The 18,145-nt window shown below is 37.8% G+C and overlaps 2 protein-coding genes across 3 annotated transcripts; both read right to left on the reverse strand.

Annotated features, from left to right (window-relative positions):
* Positions 1–458: 458 nt before the first annotated feature.
* LOC137974728 (uncharacterized protein PF3D7_1120000-like) lies at positions 459–8,637 on the reverse strand. Its single transcript, XM_068821677.1, has 8 exons — positions 7,590–8,637; positions 6,135–6,245; positions 4,841–4,999; positions 4,325–4,440; positions 3,013–3,118; positions 1,811–1,942; positions 1,623–1,683; positions 459–651 (listed from the first exon to the last, which is right to left on the reverse strand). The coding sequence occupies exons 1-7, from the start codon at positions 7,905–7,907 to the stop codon at positions 1,633–1,635; spliced, it is 993 nt and encodes a 330-aa protein (XP_068677778.1). The 5' UTR covers positions 7,908–8,637; the 3' UTR covers positions 459–651; positions 1,623–1,632.
* Positions 8,638–11,063: 2,426 nt separating this feature from the next.
* On the reverse strand, positions 11,064–18,116 carry LOC137974953 (lactadherin-like). 2 transcript variants are annotated; one of them, XM_068821971.1, is made up of 4 exons: positions 17,876–18,116; positions 15,676–16,044; positions 14,789–15,120; positions 11,064–13,506 (listed from the first exon to the last, which is right to left on the reverse strand). In XM_068821971.1, exons 2-4 carry the CDS (start codon positions 16,040–16,042, stop codon positions 13,360–13,362), a joined length of 846 nt encoding a protein of 281 aa, XP_068678072.1. In that variant the 5' UTR covers positions 16,043–16,044; positions 17,876–18,116; the 3' UTR covers positions 11,064–13,359. The 2 variants fall into 2 exon arrangements, with proteins under 2 accessions (XP_068678072.1, XP_068678073.1); XM_068821972.1 differs by lacking the exon at positions 17,876–18,116 and having other exon boundaries at positions 15,676–16,136.
* Positions 18,117–18,145: the final 29 nt, after the last annotated feature.

An 18,145-nucleotide genomic window follows, 5' to 3' on the forward strand; every position in this document is an offset into this window, starting at 1 on the left:
AAATGTAGACAACTTAAAAACACCAAAAGCTTACAGACGCGCGCATAATATTTCCACATACTCTCTTTAAACAGTGTTTGAAATCCACTTGCTCCGGGACTTGCAGCCAAATATGTTTACAAATTCAGCTTGGGGTTTTGCATCTTCCCAACCATTTTATATTAAGAAAATACTTTTGAAATTGTTTTTAGGTTCGTCACGAACCGAGCCTAAAAACGGCTGCGAAGGAGGCTAGGTTTGAATTCGAAGCCAAACGCCTCTTTGTGACGTCAAATTTCGTGATAAACATGCACCTGCCTATTCAACAATATTAAACAGAATTTGTCCATACTGGCGCGTATCTAGTCTCAAACCCCTTCAATATCCTGACTGAATGTCAACCCCATTTCAATGTTAGTTTTGGTAGCCAATAATTTCTCTGCGAGACATCGCGTGTTAAGATCCAAGGTGCAAATAACCTGTTTTTCTGTACTCTTTAATACACAGTTACAAACTTCATTTACACGTAAGATGACTAATTCCCTAGTTTCTTGATAATTTAAGAACTCTAATTATTTTACAACGCATGGAGAATAACATCAATTTGCAAGAAAAATAAGTTGTACACATAATAACGCTATTAAACTAATTACAGATGAAGTCGCCACAGATCTGAAAAAACAACATTAAAATGATTTAAGTGCACTGTACGAAGACTACTTATTTCACTTAAAGAGAAAGGCCAAATCAGAATGACCCCTGCCAATCATTTTAACCTATTCAATATTAAGGCTAAAAAAGGTCACATGCAGCATTTTCCCAAATCTGGTTGCCATACTTCATGCATATAATAAGCTTCACTGGTGATTTGGTAAAAAAGACATTGTGTTAATACCGGTAGGTTAGATCCAGCTACTGGTATGAGTGGATGATTGATATCAGTGTCTTTTTGTGTATTTCCCGGGGGAGGTTCTCCCACTCAACCCAAATGAACAAAATGTCATATGTTCAGCCAAATCATTGAGCAATATGTTATTCTTTGACTTTATAGGCAAAGATAATCGCATAATTAGTGTGCCAACTGTTGCTGCAAATGTATTTGGTGGAATTAAATACATCTTATTGGACGATTTAGTGTGTAGTATCGTGGGATATTTAAATGAGTTTTGCTGTATTTTGGCGAGCCCGTTGGGCGAGTCAAAATACAGGAGACGAGTTATCCAACTTGTTTCACACTATAGTTTTAGCAAGTGAATTGTAAGTGGCCGAGAACGTGTGACAGATTTGTATGTGACAAGTGTGGGCAAATGTCAGCACCTCAACTACTCAAACCTGTTTTCTACTGTACAAACTTTGTAGAATACCAGTATTTGTACTTGTTTTGTGCGTTTCTTGTACAAAAACTAATACAGATAGATACTAAAAAGTGAAACCACTTGTTGAAAGTTTAAAGTCTGTGTATTTATAACAGACACAATAAGATTACAGGAAGCCATTTTGTCTCTCTGCACTAAACAACAGAGAATTACTTGATCCACTACTGGAAAAGAACTACAAAGTAGTTACTATCAACACAGCATTCTCCTTCTTGCTGAGAGCTACCATTCATCTCCAGCAAAGGAAACAATGTGCCTAATTCTCACCTAAACTTTATCATCTGATTAGCTTTCCTTTATTCTTGGCCCACTGGCGCAATAGCTCATCCTTTATTTAAAACAAAAGCAATATCAACAATAAAATCATCTTATTTCACGCTGGTCAAAAAACCTAGACAAAATATTAAAGTTGGATTGCCTCAAATCTGCAAACATTCAAAAAATAGAAACGTTACCTGTTGGACAAGTTGTTTTTCCATTTTTGAACATAAGCGCTGCATCTCAATGGTAACGATTTCTTTGTCTCTAAGTTCAGTAATTTTTGACTGAAGTTGTTTCTCCATCACAAAACAATTTGGGCACTGGCCCTGCAAAATATAAATCAATCAGTAGCAAATCTAACCTAACCTAAAAAGCACAAAATTTAAAGTTATACTAACTAATATAAACAAATCACTAATATAAACTAATATAACTACCGGTAATAATTATAAACAACATAACTTAACGTTAATGCTGCAACAACGTCGACAATCAGTCATAGTTTGAGACTACTCCAGCTTGGAGAATTATGAACGTAACTACATGAATTTTTTAAACTCTAAAAAACTTTCCAAAGCAGAGTGGCCTTAATATTTTATTAAGCCCACAAGGGGATGGTTTATTTCACATCTGAGAAGGCCAGCTTGATAGAGAGGGGGAGGCCGACTTCTTTAACATAGTGAAATGCATTTAACCATATTATTAAAAGATGGTATTACTGCAATTTTCATAATTCTGCAGAATCTCATCTTCAAGCTCCAAAAACCAAACTGCGTTTTGGCTTCCATCAATCAAACGAAATAAACTAATGCATGACATATCCTACCAATCAACATCTTTGGCTCTTATGGTACATTCGAACTTGATGGGAAGTGATGGAATGTGTATGAACTTTTTACTGAAGAACCTCTAAAAAGATATCATGATGGTACTCGAGCTGTGAACTAAACAAAAACTCCAATAATTCACTTTCAGGACGCTGAGTCAATCTTCCTGGCTATGTTCGGAAATTTGATTTATGGAAGCCAAAACGCACAGTTTGGAAAAGATCAAGGGCATGAAGTTGGTGGTCAATTGCAGGTGAAAAAAAAAACTGAACTTCCAGCAATGAATAAGCCGTACCAGACCACTCAACATGTTCAGTGTTACAGGACTTAACATAAAGTGTTACACTTTATCAGTAATTTTGTTAATTTGCTTGCGAAGAATAGGGAGGGGAGGGGAGGGGAGGAGGAACTTAAAAGAGAGGAGGGGGGTGGGGGGGGGGCTTAACAAAGTTCTTCAGTCTGAAAAGGAGGGCTATTTGAGAGGGGGTTTAATAGAGGATTCACAGTAAGTATAAACAAGCATTTATATTAAGATGGAGAAAGAACAAAAATACTTTTCATGGAAGTACCTGATTGACTGATTTCATAGACTTCAATTTAGACTTCAAGATATCTGTTTCTTCTGTGACTCTCTTCAGTTCCTTTGTTAGTTCCTCAAGCTGTAACTGTCTCTCTCTGTCAAAACCCAAACAAGCACATACTGTAAGATATCGCCTTTCTTGTAGAGAATTGTTTGTAACAGGCATTTAAATGTAATATTGAGAACACATAAATTTTAAGACAAAATACTAATATTATCAAGTTCGTCTTCAGAAATGGGGTGGGAATAACACAATTACTTAGTTTTATACTAACTTTTTCGATTTCCCTATAAGCCCCAACCATAAATTTAAAGCAATATACCAATATTATTAATATTTTTAATTATGTGACAAAATTCCTCTTGTGAATGGGCAGAAAATATCTGCTAAAAATACTAATTTAATCTATGGGAAAGGAAAGAGTTGAGATGGCAGAGACTGACAAGCAAATTAAATAGGGAAAATGGCCCCCCTCACTGATGCCACCATCTTGGTTGTGACAAGAGCCTGGCTTGGGTTCTACTATCCTGCAACATTTGTTGCAGGATAGGGGGGGGGGATCCAACGAGGAGATGGACCAAATGAGTGCTGGAGGCACAAGCCTCTAGGGAGATCTGTGGGCATGCTTCCCTGGGAAATTTTGAAAATTATCTGAGACTGTATTTCATGCATTTGGTATGACACGAAGTATATGACACGAAAACAGGAAGCCAAAAACGAACTTAAAAACATGGTTATTACGCAAAAACTGTTGAACTTCAAAATGGTTTTTTTTTTTTTGGCCACGGAGACTACTTTATGAATGTATTTTACAGTTTTATAGAATACTGTCACTATTAAAAAAGAAGTTTTATAGAATACTGTCACTATTAAAAAAGAAATTTAAAATAAAAATAAAATTGAAAATCCATATTATTCACTGGGTTTGCTGCAGCAAACCATGATGATCAGATGTACTGATCATCCTGATCTTTCAGTAGTGTGCCAAGCTCGAGCCTCCTTGGGTACTCATAGCAAACAGATCAACTACTTCTTCCAGATCAATGTCTGTTAGATAGTGGATATGTGCATAAGGGCCAGTGAAGAAAGCCAGTCTCTTGTGTTATGCTGGCTCTGGTAAAAGTGTGTAGCTGTCTCACAGCACTTGCACTTCATATTTATTACACTCATTCTGGCAAACATTTAAACACAAAAGAACTACAATATATTATACATTGTACTTTTATCAAGTCACTTTTTTTAAATCGCTGCTCAACAAAAGAGTGGACCTCTGCAGCCTGCACAAAGCACAAAAACTCACTTTGACTTGTCTTTTAAACTGTCAGCCATGTACATTTTCATAACCTTTATCTTGCCATCCCGATCAGCTAAGTCCTTCAAATGTTGAGCTTTCAACTCCGCCAGTTCTTGATCAAACTATGGAAATGGAAAAGGGTTATCAAAAACACAGTAATACAGGATGAAAGCCTGACATTTTCTTTTATCATACCTGTGTTCTACATTAACTTATGGCCTGAAATGCAGCTAATCAGATCAAAGGTCAGTTTTAATAAGCATAATAAGTCCAAAATGAAAGTTGGAAAGATCATTACAACCTTTGAATCTGATCAACCAGATTGTAGGCTGCTAAGATCTCCTGTTTCAATAAATATTATTTTGCCACCTATGAAGTTATTTCTTATTGGTAATTGAATTTAAACAGTACAATTACATCAGTGAAATAAGTTTGCACTTTTCCTTAAAATCAATTAATTTCATGGGTTGCCACCATGTCATAGATAACAAACAAAATTAATTACTAGAAATCTATCCATACCTGTTTTATCATTTCCATTTTTTCTTTCAAACCCTTTTCCTTTATCTCATTTATTTCTTTATCCTTAGAAGATACAACTCTCTGTTTTTCATCTATCTCGTTTTCTTTTTCACTTATGGTGGATTTTAATTTCTTTAATTCTTCGTGAAGCTCAGTTCCCTGTGGAGATTAACATCAAAAAACTTTACCTGAAAATAGACCATTTTACAGTTGTGTGCTTAGTTACCTGGCCTTTGAATGAAAGTGAGGCTTCCGAAGTGATCTTGCTTTGATAGAAACCTCACAGCTTTTCTTATGTAAATTCCTACTTTATATATTAGCATGACAGTAACATCATTAACATGAGGAAAGCAGTGCGGTTTGTAGTAAAGCAAGGTCAACTCCAGTCTCACTTTCATTCAAAGGCCAGGTAACTAAGCACACAACTGTAAAGGCTATTAATAGAACACATCGATTGGCTGGTTTTTGGTCAGGATTTTACAGCACAGATCATTACCATGGAAGCAGTTCATTAACCTTATTTTTCGCTTTTCCTCTGTCGTTTTTGTATCCCTGAGCTTGGTCCATATACTACCACAACCTCTGGCCAATATTCCCCAGTACCGCCCTCACAAAGTAAAAAGTCAGTGACTGAGTTTTGAGGTGATTATGATCAGTTGGAATTTTTAGGTGCAGCAAAAGTTTCTGGACTCATTTTCAACCTTCACATTGAGGATTGTCAATGCATTCCAGTCATAATAATAACTTATTCCTTCTCCATTATCACAGATAATTTTAATGAGGTTAAACATAATTATCAACTGACTTCAGGCAAAGGTAAAACCAAGCCATCAATGCAGTGTTTTTGCCTGGGATATTTTGAGGACTCCAGGGAAATTTGCTGAGGCACTTCCACATGCTTTGGCTCGAGTTTCTTTTTCGCTAGCTTGCTTCTTTTCCCTCCCTCCCTCTCTCCTACCCTCCCTCTCTTTCATTTTTTGGGGTAAGTATACATTCCACACACTGGCTTTTCTCACGGAGGTGTTGACAGGAACCTAGGAGGTGGACTGTGGCTCCATTGTCATGGTGACCCCCTTGCTGCTGCGGAAAGGGCTGCCTCTTCTCTTGCTACCTTGACCGTACCTAAAATAAGCCCTCCAATTACTTAGCATAGTACTGTAACAGTTTTAATAACTGTAAGAAACCTTTTTGGGTCACATGCAGAATCTACTTTTTTTCTCACCTTCTCTCTGAAAATGGAACACATTTTATTTCTTTTGGTGCTGTTATCTTATAAGAGTGTGGCAGGCCTTACCTGGGTAACAAGTCTCTTTTCCAATTCTGCTATCGTTGCAGTTTTCTCCTTGATTTCAGCTCTTAACTGTTCAATAAGCTTTTGTAGAGACATGATTTTTGACTTTAACTTCTGTAGATCAAGAACAAGTACATCAATAATTTATTATTTATCAACTTAAAATAATACTAAATTATGAGTGGAGTATGAAAAGAACGTTTCACATGAAGATTTTCGGAATTTTCTTGAAATTTTCGAATTGCTGTCAAATCGCCACAAATACCGGTAATAGCAGTTACTAACAAAGAGGCCACATTGTTAGTTCATACATGTAATATCATGAAAGGCAGTGCTTCTAGACTAGACACAAGGAAACACAATATGGCCCGAAATCGATTCCCGGATTCGACGCCGTATGTGGGTTGAGTTTGTTGGTTCTGTACTCTGCTTCATGAGGTTTTCCCCCAGTTACTCCAGTTTTCCCCTGTCCTCAAAAACCAACATTTGATTTGATTTGTTCTGACTTCAGTTTATTTGTATTCTCCCCAATTAGTAGAGCACTCATGCTCAGCTACATAACCTTGAGACTTTAATAAAGTGATTATTATTATTATTATTATTATTGGTAGTAGTAGTAGTAGTAGTAGTAGTAGTATTGTTATTATTATTATTATTATCATTATAATTATTATTATTATTATTATTAATTAACAATTATTCGCCAAAGGCGAAGTGATTATCGGTGAATATTCACCAATAATCACTGAGCCTGACGCGAATAGTTGTTTTAGTATAAATACACAGGGGATTATTTCAAAAAAAGAGAAAAAAAAAAAACATTTCAAAGCGAAATCATCTTCACTTACAGTGGCAAAATGACTACTGGCAGCCATTTTGTCCGTCGAGGTGATTATCGGCGGATAATCCGAGATAGCCAGCCAATGAGAGCACGCGATTTTGTATAATCACCTGTGTATTTATACTAAGTAATTATTATTATTATGTTTTTCTTCCGCAGAGCAAATACATGCAAATTCATTATAATTATTTCGGTGTCGACCACTTTACAGTTCTTTGCACAGTATTGCAGCAAGGCTTCTAGTGACTTTGTATCAGACTAAGATGCATTCCTTTATGTAAATCTTCCTGTTGCAATAATGCATTAACACAAAACGAAGCAATGAGGTTTGTATATTAAAAGCTTTAATTCATTATTAACCCATTGACCCCTGAGAGTGACACTAAAATAGATTTTACTCTGTCTAATGCCAGACACTTTTAATCATCAATGGGTGGGCGTCCTAGAGCATTTGAAGTGTAAATGGCTTAATTCTGTATAGGCCAACTGACTCAGCCACAAGTAAAATATAAATTATCGTCTGTTTGGATTTCAATCCCATTGGTTTAAAAGTTGTACTTTATACTCATTACTGTTACTTGCAAGTACTTCCCAAACGGTACTATCATGTAGCTCACCTCCACTTCTCTTTCCCTGTCATTCTGTGGTGATACAAAGGATTTCCTTTCCTCTTGTTGCACCAGAATCTGTGGTGCAGAGGTCTTTGTCTCATCACTACCTGAACTCCTGCCTAGGGACTTCCTTGTTGCCGTGGGTGTCTTGGGCACCGTTTTTAGTGGAACAACCCTGATCATATCAGATGAAAATTCTGGGTTCCTTACACTGGTAGCTGAGGTTGGGGTGCTGGTTCCCCAGGTTGACCCAACAGGTGGCAATTTATTTGGAGAATGTCTGGAAGGATTTGTTGGCTTTAAACCAGTACGTAAGCGGTACATAATAAAAGTGATTTACTGAAGTAGCTTTTTTGCCAAGCTATAATCTGTGGATCTAGATCAATGAATATGCATTTCCGAACAATGGAGCTCTAGCTTTAACATCGATTACAAACGTGCCTTGAATCGATCTCAGGCTTGAGTTTCTTGTACTTGCACGGCCAGCGATACTCAACAACAGCGTAAAGGTATTGCTGGATCCATCTTTCAATTTTCGAAAAATCTCTTCGTAAAAAATGCTGTGCTAATTCAAAATAAACTTGTATATCGCGATGCGTTGTTCAGTTGGCAACCATGAAAAGAGCCATACAAAAGGACCAAGGTACGCACAAAAATCACCTTTCTGTTCCAGTGCAGGCGTTTGTTAATTCGAAGAAAACCAAGCAGAAATGTTCCATCCACCTCAAATATCGACACTAAGAAATACACTAGAATTATTAGCCGAGTCTATGAGCCAGAACAATTAAGCTTGTTGATATTCCGTCATAATAACCGGGTAATAACCGTGGTACTTGAATCGAATTGAAGCTCGATAAGAGAACCGCACATGTTGGTCTTTTTCTGCCACATTATTTGTGGTGCAGTACATACGAGTCCTTCGGCAACGAAATTCAAAGTAACAGATCGACGGTATTAAATAAATATCCTGTGTGAAATAAAACAGTATTACATGTAAAACCTCAACAACCAGGCAGTTGAACAACTTGTTACATTTGCATAGTTACGCCTTCATGCTAGCTCACATATAGAGTACTAATCAACGAAGCACTTTTTTGATTACATTTTGTTAAGGGTGTCTAAAGTGTCCCTGATTGTTGCCATGGCAATTGTACAGCACATTAATTTTAAAAATAGCTTTAAGATTTAATTCGGTGGCCTTAATTATTATTTTTTTTTTTCTCTTTTTTCAAATTTCGAAAACCCCATTAGATTCTCTTACGCATAAACATAATAGAACTTTGAAAAAAAATTATGTACTAGAATTTGAGTTATTCATGAAAGTGCTACTGCAACCAAAAAACAATTCTTCTTGTTCTTTGGATTTCAAAACTATGTTAACCAGCATGTTAATTTTTTTTGGTAGGCTAGGTATCGAAGAGCCAGAACATTTGCGCATGCGCTGACGGAATGTTTGAACAAGAAGGAAAAACGCAGTACTTCCAGACACCGGCGCTGGAGCGTCGTACAAAACGAGTCATCCCGGGATTTCGGCCCGTGCGATCGCTTTTGGACGCAGTTCGCCCTTCATTGCTTTCTGCTACCGACCTTGCCTCCCGGTACGGCATTGAGGGAGAGATATGTCGGCCCCTAAACCATATGTGACAAATCCCACGCCTACTCACAGCTCCAAACCGCCCTTGTCAATATAGCATAAGAATAAGATGGCTTATATATTCAAGAGAAAAGTCATTTTATCTGTCATATGGTAAGCACTGGAGTCGCAGATTACAAAGTGTACGCATGCGCCCTCCTAAAGGTAACATACATACAGTCATAAGCTTTTTCTCAATAACTACAGGAGCTAATATCTTCGAGACATTACATTTACAGCTAAAATACATAGCATATACAGATACCTACTGGATACATGATTTAAAGATATATTCATTAAAAAGAAAAGCCGCTGTACAAAATGCGGCCCTGGATTCTCTTTTAAAACCAGTAAACTCATAGGTACGGATAAAATCAGGTAGCGCATTCCGCAACTTAGCTGATACGTAAGAAGAAAGAGAACTAAGACCATAACTGGTTGTTCCAGGTTTATTGAGGAACAGAATGTAATTTCCGCGAAGATCACGCATAAGAAGGGGACGGGAGAGAAAACGTATTTTTTTCCATATAAGCAGAAAAACCCTTTTTTCAAAAAAATAAAAATAAAAAAAACAAACAAATAAAAAAAAAACACATCCTTTTATCAAGTAATACGAGGAAATTTTGAATGCGCTTATTGCATAGAGATGTCGAGCTTGACTTTCGTAGTAAGAGGACAGGTAATCTGCAAATATAAATATCGTTATTCTCTTATTTACATTATTATACCGTTTCTTTGACACGAGAATTACAGCGAAATGAAAGCGCAACTTTGTCGCGAATTTTCTATGATAAAAACTTGTTCAGAAATCCAAAATCTACGTTAACAGCACACACCAGGCCTACTCCTGAATATCTGGCTTATTATTATTATTACTATTATTATTATTATTATTATTATTATTATTATTATTATTATTATTATTATTATTATTATTATTATTATTATTATTATTATTAACACTAAGGTCGTGTTCTATTGGGATCAACCGTTTCAACCGTTTCATCTGAGTTTAGTGAAATGGTTGTGATATATGTCGAATCGAGCGCAAAAGTACACAGTAGTGTTTAGCTGCCTGGCCCCAGTTGTTGAAGGGCCGGACAACTTTATCTGGAGGATAAGTCGCTATTCAACAGTTTCAGTCCGTGCAATAATTTCAGTATTTCCTCCCGTAACCACGAATATGCACACTGTAGGCGCATCTAAGTAAGGGTGTGTACGAAAACCTTGGACAATAAACGCAACCTCGTTCCCAGGGTCTCTCATCTTAACGCCTGGGCCCCAGGCGTTAAGATGATAGACCTTGGGAACGAGGTTGCGTTTAACGTGAATTAAGCCGTATATTTCACTCTGGATAGTGACCTATCCACTGGATAGTGTTATACAGCATTTGAACAAATGGAGCCTGTACTTAGTAGTATAGGCCCGCTAAAGAAACAAGCGTGGCTTTCGAAGGCATACAATAGATTTGAAAAAAACACATATTTTACAGTCTCATGTAATGTCTTTAATTAATATCCTTTTGGTGCCAACTATCTGTGATTTGATTTTGGTCCTTCCTGTTCCGGGCTTTTAACTGGCAATCTTTTCAATCTTTGAATGAAACAATTGTGTTGAGAGTAGTTGTTGCGGGATCTCTGCTCACTTAGCGGAGGACTACCGTCGAAGGAGGAAGACAAAACCACCACACGGTCAAAAGTTATAATTTCTTCGAAGGTCTTACATGTTTTGTTTTGCGACTGATTTCAACTCACTGCAGTCAACTTCAACGTCAATTTCAGTCAGGCAGAACTGCAAACTGTGCTTTAACAAATGTAGAGATAGAGTCAATTAGATGAAAGGGAAAATGATTAAATATGTACATTTATTTCAATCATAGAGTCAATTAGGTCCCAATAATTAAAATAAGGTAAAGATAAATGAGGGAAAGCCCTTGACAGTTTACAATCCGTTACATATATTATGGAAAGAAGAGAGTGTTATTTTTCCAAAACTTTGATAAGAAAACTCAGGGAAAAAATGGAAAGGAACCAACAGTGCGTGTAAAACCAAGTAACTATTTACAAGTTGCGAATAGTAAATTAAAGAATACATACCCCTTACTAACCGAGTTCCAGGTCCGTACTGTAAGTTACGGACCGAATCTTTTCCCGTTGATTTATCGCCCAAGCGCGCGGGCCATAAATCAAGGGGAACTGAAACGAGGATCCGTAACGTACAGTACGGACCGAGAAAATGAGGTTAGTAACATATTTATTATATCTCTGAGGTTAATCCGGCGCACGGGCAAGGAAACTTGTCGAAGTCAAGGGGAAGGTTCAACTGCCACAAAGATTGCCGTGTCAAAATCCGAAAAAACTAAATCTTCAGTCTTGGCTGTTTGAAATAGCTGCTTACAAGATTCAAACAGTTTGACAAGTTTATGTAACAGAAACGACATGAAAAACGGGCTAGGTAATGTTTTATTAAGATTTTAAGTTTAGTGGGCTGTACGGCGGGCCGTACTGTAGAATATGGCCTGTTCATTTAGCCAATCACAGATATAATAATTTAGTTTATAGACGCCGTATAAAGTGATACAGAAACTTGCATCTCAGACACTAAGCCCTGTTCTTAATGAGGATTTTATCATCACTACAAAATAAGGATATAAACTAATAAAGAGTTGCTACTATAAAATTATGCAGCATTACGGCTAAAAGGCAATTAATTTTATTTAATTTAAGAGCTTATAAGGCGCAAATATCTATATAGATACAGTATTCAAATGTGCAATCCTACAAATTTAAAACCAGTTAATAAATAACGAAACCAATCATGTCAAAGGGACGACTTAATTTCTCTATATGGCAGAGGATGTTCAGTGATCATAAGATTCCAATCCCACATCACTTAAATCGATGAAACGGCTTAAACACCAAATTCAACCATTACAAAAAGACCACGAGATAATTAAAGACAATTATACATCATGACAGCATTTTTTTTTAAAGGACAATGGACCACCCTTGAGGATCACTACAACTCAGTGTTGATACCTAGATTCAAAGCCACAGACTTAATGATAATTCGTTATTTTTCACTCTTGGTATCGCTTGCAAATCCTAGCGAAGCATTGAGGCAAATGCGATTCTCTAACAGTTGACTCTCTGGGCGGGCCAAGAGCTTGTATCCTAAAACTTGTCTTTAACTGATTTCAGTGGACCAAAAAAGTATCCCTTCAACTGCATGTGTTAACTAACCAACTTACTGGTTTCTAATCACACCTTGAAGGCAAGAAACAGCAATGGTGGATAATTCATGTTTCATGACAAGACATCTCTTCTTATTTTGCCTCCACTACTAAACCAGACACTAGAACTTACTTAGCATCGGAATAGGTACAAAAACATTTCATCAACGCTATTATAAAAAGATCTAGAAGAGCAATGCACCAGAGCCGGACACGAAAACTCCTAAAACCCAGCAGGTGGAAAAAACCGGGAAACGTGTACCCCCGACCAAGGCAGTGGTGCGACCCAGTTATCGTGAACTAAGTTCTCCTCGCTCGATAACGATGTTTTTGTCGACTGTCCTATAAGGAGTTTTTCTCCCATTGCAGACCGTTTTTTTAAGAAATAAAGGTCCAACAAGGGAATTTTATTTAAGTAGACGTCGTAAATTCAGTTTTCAGTAAGAAACAAGTTTCGGTGCATGCAAATTCATAATTTTAAAAAGAGTTCATTGCAAGAGGGCTATTCATATCCTATCTACCTTGGCTTGTGCAGCTGGGCCCGGTTGTTCAAAAGCCGATTAACGCTAATCCCGGATTAAAAATTAGCCAAGGAATTTATTTATCTTCTCACAAATGCTGTTCAACGCTGATATTCGGCAAAACTTTACATTAGAAGAAGTCAATGTTGCAAAACAAAAATTAGCAAAAGAAACTTTCATCAAAAAGTTAAAACTTGAAACAAAAGTTTACGCTTATCTTGGATTTAGTTAATCGGCATTCGAACAACCGGGCCCTGAAGATCATTAAGCCAGGATTAGCGGAATTATATTAAGTAATTCCCGTTAAAAGAACTTTACTATAGGTGTCGAGTGATAACCAATCATTGCACTTCCTCGGCTATCTGTTTTGCCTTATTGAAGTATGCAATGTTATGGGTCATTGGCACAGCCGTACAGCTCAACTCTCATGGATATGTGCCAATACCACGACAATATGGAAAAACGAACATATCTGGTCGTACTCGGCATTATCTTGTGCGAGACGATTGTTCCACCGTCTGAATTCCCCATAAAAATCTGAAAGAGATATTTAATTATGTTAATTATGTCCCAGTGGAGCTCTGCTAATTCGCTATATGTCGTCAGCCTTTAGGTAGATTACTTACCTACGCACTTAATTGACCACTCCCCATAGGGGCTTTTCAGGGTCAAAACACGATGGATGAAAGAGAACAGAACAACAAGTCAAATCAGTTGGCTATTTACAAGAGCAACAGAGAAGTTGAACCGGGGACTACCAGGAACAAATTCAACGAGTGGTCAGAGAGGGTCTTGAACCCGGGATCTCACAACTGCGCCCTTAAATTCTGACGTCACAGCCTACCGCCATATATGGTATGCTTGGTGGCGCTGTGAATCCGAAAGAGCAGGAAAATTGCAACGGATATGTTATTAATAGGGACCTTTAGATCTGAGAACGAAGACGACTACGAGTACGAGTTTCAGTACTGAGCATGCGCATAAGGTTTGGAGGCCGTCATTTTTTAAGTGCGCGTGCTCAGAACGGAAAACTCGTCCTCGTATTAAGTGCTCGTAGTCGTCCTCGTCCTCTCATCTAAAGGTCCCGGCCCAATATTCTCGAAAAGACTTGCTTCGTTTTATCGAAGAAAATGTTTAAAATTTGTAAGTTTGTTCGTTTGTTTTCTCATTCTTTGTAAATCGCAAAAACATCCTAGTTAATTAGAACTGAAAACGTCTTTTCTTTAGTAAGCTTAATTTCAATCGCGATGACTGAGAATGTCTTTAGGTCACCGACAGTTAACTTAAAGACAAAAAATTGATTGAAAATAGAAAACTTTCACCTTCTTTCTTCAAATGCAGTTACGAAATCGCCACCCATCTACAGTGACTGTGAAAAGCATTTCTAAGGCACTGCTATAGGGATAAGAAATTTGCAGTGCCCAAAACAAATACGCAGTAGGGGCCACTGTTCCTCCATTTATAAGACATAGCAATGACAAATGGGGTCCTAAGAAGGTAATAACTTTACCAGCTACCCCCCCCCCCCCCCCCCCCCATTTGCCTCTCCTTTACTAAAATCCTCGGCTAGATCATCCGTCGAAGATCTGGACATAACTGTGGGTTGTTAGGAATGTTGTGTGAGCTACAGTTCTAGCTGAGTTCGTCGTTTAATTAACACTATTCGACCGAAAAACAGCGAAACCCTTCATGATATTGGTCCCTTTGTTTTATCTGTCCTATTTTACACTGTTTCTACTAGTCAAGAATGTTCTCCTGAATGACTCATTTTTTTCTTTACTAATGTTCTTTAGAACAGCCTTGCTAAGATAGCATTTACCTTTGCAGAACCGTTGCTTTGGTATTCATTCCAGTTTACTCCGTCCAAGCTCAACAGAAGTTTGTATGAAGATACCCACTGAGTTAAGTTAGCACCAGGTCTCCCCTGTGTTGCTATTTTTGACACTACTGTCTCCTTGCCAAGGTCAATTTGTAACCACTGTCCAACTTCCATTGTTAATGCTGACCAAGATCCAGAATTTTGATCTGTTTTCGGATTGTTGAGTCTAGCTTGCCAAGGTTCATGTCCATCATGAATCCATGTTGATGAGGTCGTTACCGATGAGTTTGGTATCGCCCTGCTTTCCATTCCAAGTGGATGACTGTAGCATTCTGTGGTCAAAGTGATAACGAAATCTGAGGACTTCACGTTTACTCTCTTATTAGATAATAACTTCAAATTGGAGGAAATAAGATTTGCAATCAAAGTTGTTTGATGTTTTTGGAAGTGTTTGCATTAAGGAAGAATGGATTTTGGAATCAAACACGAAAAAAGGCTCAAAGGTTCAAATCAATATTTCGAAAGGCTGCTGCCTTTCTTCATTAGAATTTTACAAGCAACGATTGTGGTTAACTGAGACCTGGATTGCAATTTGAATAGGAAAATGTTCACTTTTAAATTCCCCGGGTTCTGCCATCTTGAATAATTATGATTCTTTTGTAGTAACAGTAAAGGCCCAGACAAAAGGCTTCAACATTTGCTTCAACGTATAACACCGGTTTCATGTATTTAGGTCAGTTGGAGTAACAACAAGACTCCCAACAATGCGGTTCTGAATCCAAATTTTTACTGCTATCCACTTTAGCTCACCGCACACAGTGTTTCGAATAATGTCCTTCACGCCAATACGGTTTCCATTATTATTTCATTTTAGAAGAAGAACATACCTTCACAAATCAGGAACGGCGTGCATATCAAATCCATGCCACAATCGAGCTGAGTTGTGCAAGGTATAGATCGGAACGCGTTAATCATGTAGTTGGAATATGGCTCACGCTTCATGTCTTCTGGGTGAGACGCATGCGTCTTGTCACTCAATTCACAACGTTTGTCCCTCCGATAGAAGTTACTGCTTTTGCATCCGGGATATGCCATGCAAAGCACGATACAATCCTCCATTTTGTCTGTGGTCTCTGTCTTGAAGGTGTGGTTTTGAAGAACTTGTCCTTGCACGGAATAAGTTGCTGTACAAGCACTCGCAACTTTCAACCTCAAGAACAAGTAAATGGGTAGAGATAGCACGGCAAAATTCATTCCTGTGTCGGCAAAGAACGATTTCAAACACTCAAAATTGTAGAGTATTTTATTATAAAGCGATGAAAAATTTTAATTGAAATTCTTAAAGCTTAGGCCAAACTTAAGGCGCTGTTACACTATGAAATGTTTCGTGCAACTTGTCTCGCAGTGTTTTGGCGACATTGTGGCGGGATAACTTGCACGAAACGTTTCACAGTGTAACATACCGTGCAACAGCTGCAACGGCCAAAATCGTTGCGAGACAAGTTGCAGGAAAAGTTGAACTTAATTCTAGTTTCGGCAACGGCTCTTGCAACTTGTCTCGCAACGATTTTGGCCGTTGCAGGGTATGTTACACTGAGAAATGTTTCGTGCAACTTGTCCCGCCACAATGTCGCCAAAACATTGCGAGACACTGAGTTGCACGAGACATTTCACAGTGTAACAGCGCCTTTACGAGGCGCTATGGGGCACCAAATGTAAAAATATTATTTACGCTATATTTTTCTCTATATTGTGTTTTTTGACAAACTTCTCAAGAGTTGTTCTGCAACTCATAAATAACACATTCAAAGACCTCTGCGATTTATAAATCGTGAGATACGCAACATGGCGATTTACATATCTCATAAAAGGAAAGGAGAAAGTTTGCTATTGAACTGAATGAATATCTCATGATTTATAATGCAGAGGTCTTTCAATGTGTCATTTATAAATTGCAGAAGAGCTCTTAAGAAGTTTGATAAAAAACACAAAACAGAGAAAAATATAGTGTAAATAATATTTTCACATTTGGCGCCCCGTAAGGCGCTTGAGCAGAGAACGTCATTATAAAACGTCAACTTAGCAAAGTCTTCTGAAGTATTCTGAGTCGGCAAGTAAAAGATGTAACAACTATTTATTATTTATATTGCTTTGTTTGGAGAGAAAATTGAAGATTCACGGTAGGGTTCTAACTTGAATTTGGGTAATGGATTTTAGTTTCTAAAGAACATATGGTACTTCGCCGTTGGGTGAAACACGAGAATTAATTTGGCAGTATAACCTGAGTTGATCAAAGTGAAATGCGGACGTTTCGCCGGAGCGTTCGTCCAGTTTGCCAGGGCCTGAGTTGATTTGACAAGGGGGGCTAGCCGTCGAATGGTCAGCTTTGTAAACTCAAATTTAGTCATTTCAGTTAATACGTGGCTGTCAGAACGAAAACGGCGAAGTAATATCGATCATTGAAAACCAACATGAATTAGACGTATCGTCATGTTAAACTTCTTTGTGTTAAAAATTAACCCTGTGGATGTAGGATACGAACTTTGTTATGCAAGATTTGCTCAAATCTTGAAATGATATTCATATCAAAGAAAAACAGCTACCCTAAGTGTTCAGTCACATCCTCATTGACAAAATGATGTTATTTCATACTAAGGAACAGGATCATACCCTTTGTAAAAGTCCATTCGTTTGCATTGCTTGATACTGGTCTCATAACGACTCCGAAACGGTCTCAAATTTCTTTTATTATGGTTTTGTAAATGATTAAACTGTTTAGTATTTTTTTTTCGGAAAGCCCCATAAAAGATTGGGATTTTCAACTGCTCAGGTATAGCGGTTTCTTAGCCAGAAAACTCGTGCTGAATTACTAGTTTTCAATGGCAGCCCAAAAAGTCAACAGAACTTTTGTCGAATGAGCGGGTTTATATACTTGAAGTGGCATCGGGTTATGCCTAATAAATTGCTTGAGTTTTGCATCTTTTGGGCACTGACGGCAATTAGTAACGGCTTATCTCTGAGTGCACTAGCACTCTTGATTCACAGATTGGTATCAATATATCTTAAAAGGAAAAGCAAACAGCTTACTTTGTTATAATCAGCAACAGAGAGATCAGCTGGTAAACTAGTCCTTACACAGAAACCTGAAGATTTTTCGAACCGCACAAACGTCAGTTACCGCCAACGTTTTGTCCAGATGTTTCAATGTTCCCCTCGGCGTCACGAACAACACTGAGGGTCTCGGGGAAATAATTGAGACTCGCAGTTTCCCTTGAGGCCAGTCATTAAGTGCTTATTGGCCAACGGGGGTAACCGGTGCTCGAATGCTCAACCATTCAGTCTTTTCATGGTGGCAAT

This window comes from Montipora foliosa, chromosome 11, assembly GCF_036669935.1.
Source record: "Montipora foliosa isolate CH-2021 chromosome 11, ASM3666993v2, whole genome shotgun sequence".
Lineage (NCBI taxonomy): Eukaryota > Metazoa > Cnidaria > Anthozoa > Scleractinia > Acroporidae > Montipora > Montipora foliosa.

What these genes read in the sequence shown, in the direction of transcription:
- LOC137974728 (XM_068821677.1), bottom strand. Translation starts at nt 7,907, where the DNA reads ATGTACCGCTTACGTACTGGTTTAAAGCCAACAAATCCTTCCAGACAT. An exon ending in ACAGGGAAAGAGAAGTGGAG is followed by an intron (nt 6,246 to 7,589) that starts GTGAGCTACATG and finishes CTTGATCTACAG; the next exon opens with AAGTTAAAGTCAAAAATCAT. An exon ending in AGTTTAAAAGACAAGTCAAA is followed by an intron (nt 3,119 to 4,324) that starts GTGAGTTTTTGT and finishes GGGTTTTGACAG; the next exon opens with AGAGAGACAGTTACAGCTTG.
- LOC137974953 (XM_068821971.1), bottom strand. Translation starts at nt 16,042, where the DNA reads ATGAATTTTGCCGTGCTATCTCTACCCATTTACTTGTTCTTGAGGTTG. An exon ending in GCCGTTCCTGATTTGTGAAG is followed by an intron (nt 15,121 to 15,675) that starts GTATGTTCTTCT and finishes CTTTGACCACAG; the next exon opens with AATGCTACAGTCATCCACTT. An exon ending in AAAGCAACGGTTCTGCAAAG is followed by an intron (nt 13,507 to 14,788) that starts GTAAATGCTATC and finishes TATCTCTTTCAG; the next exon opens with ATTTTTATGGGGAATTCAGA.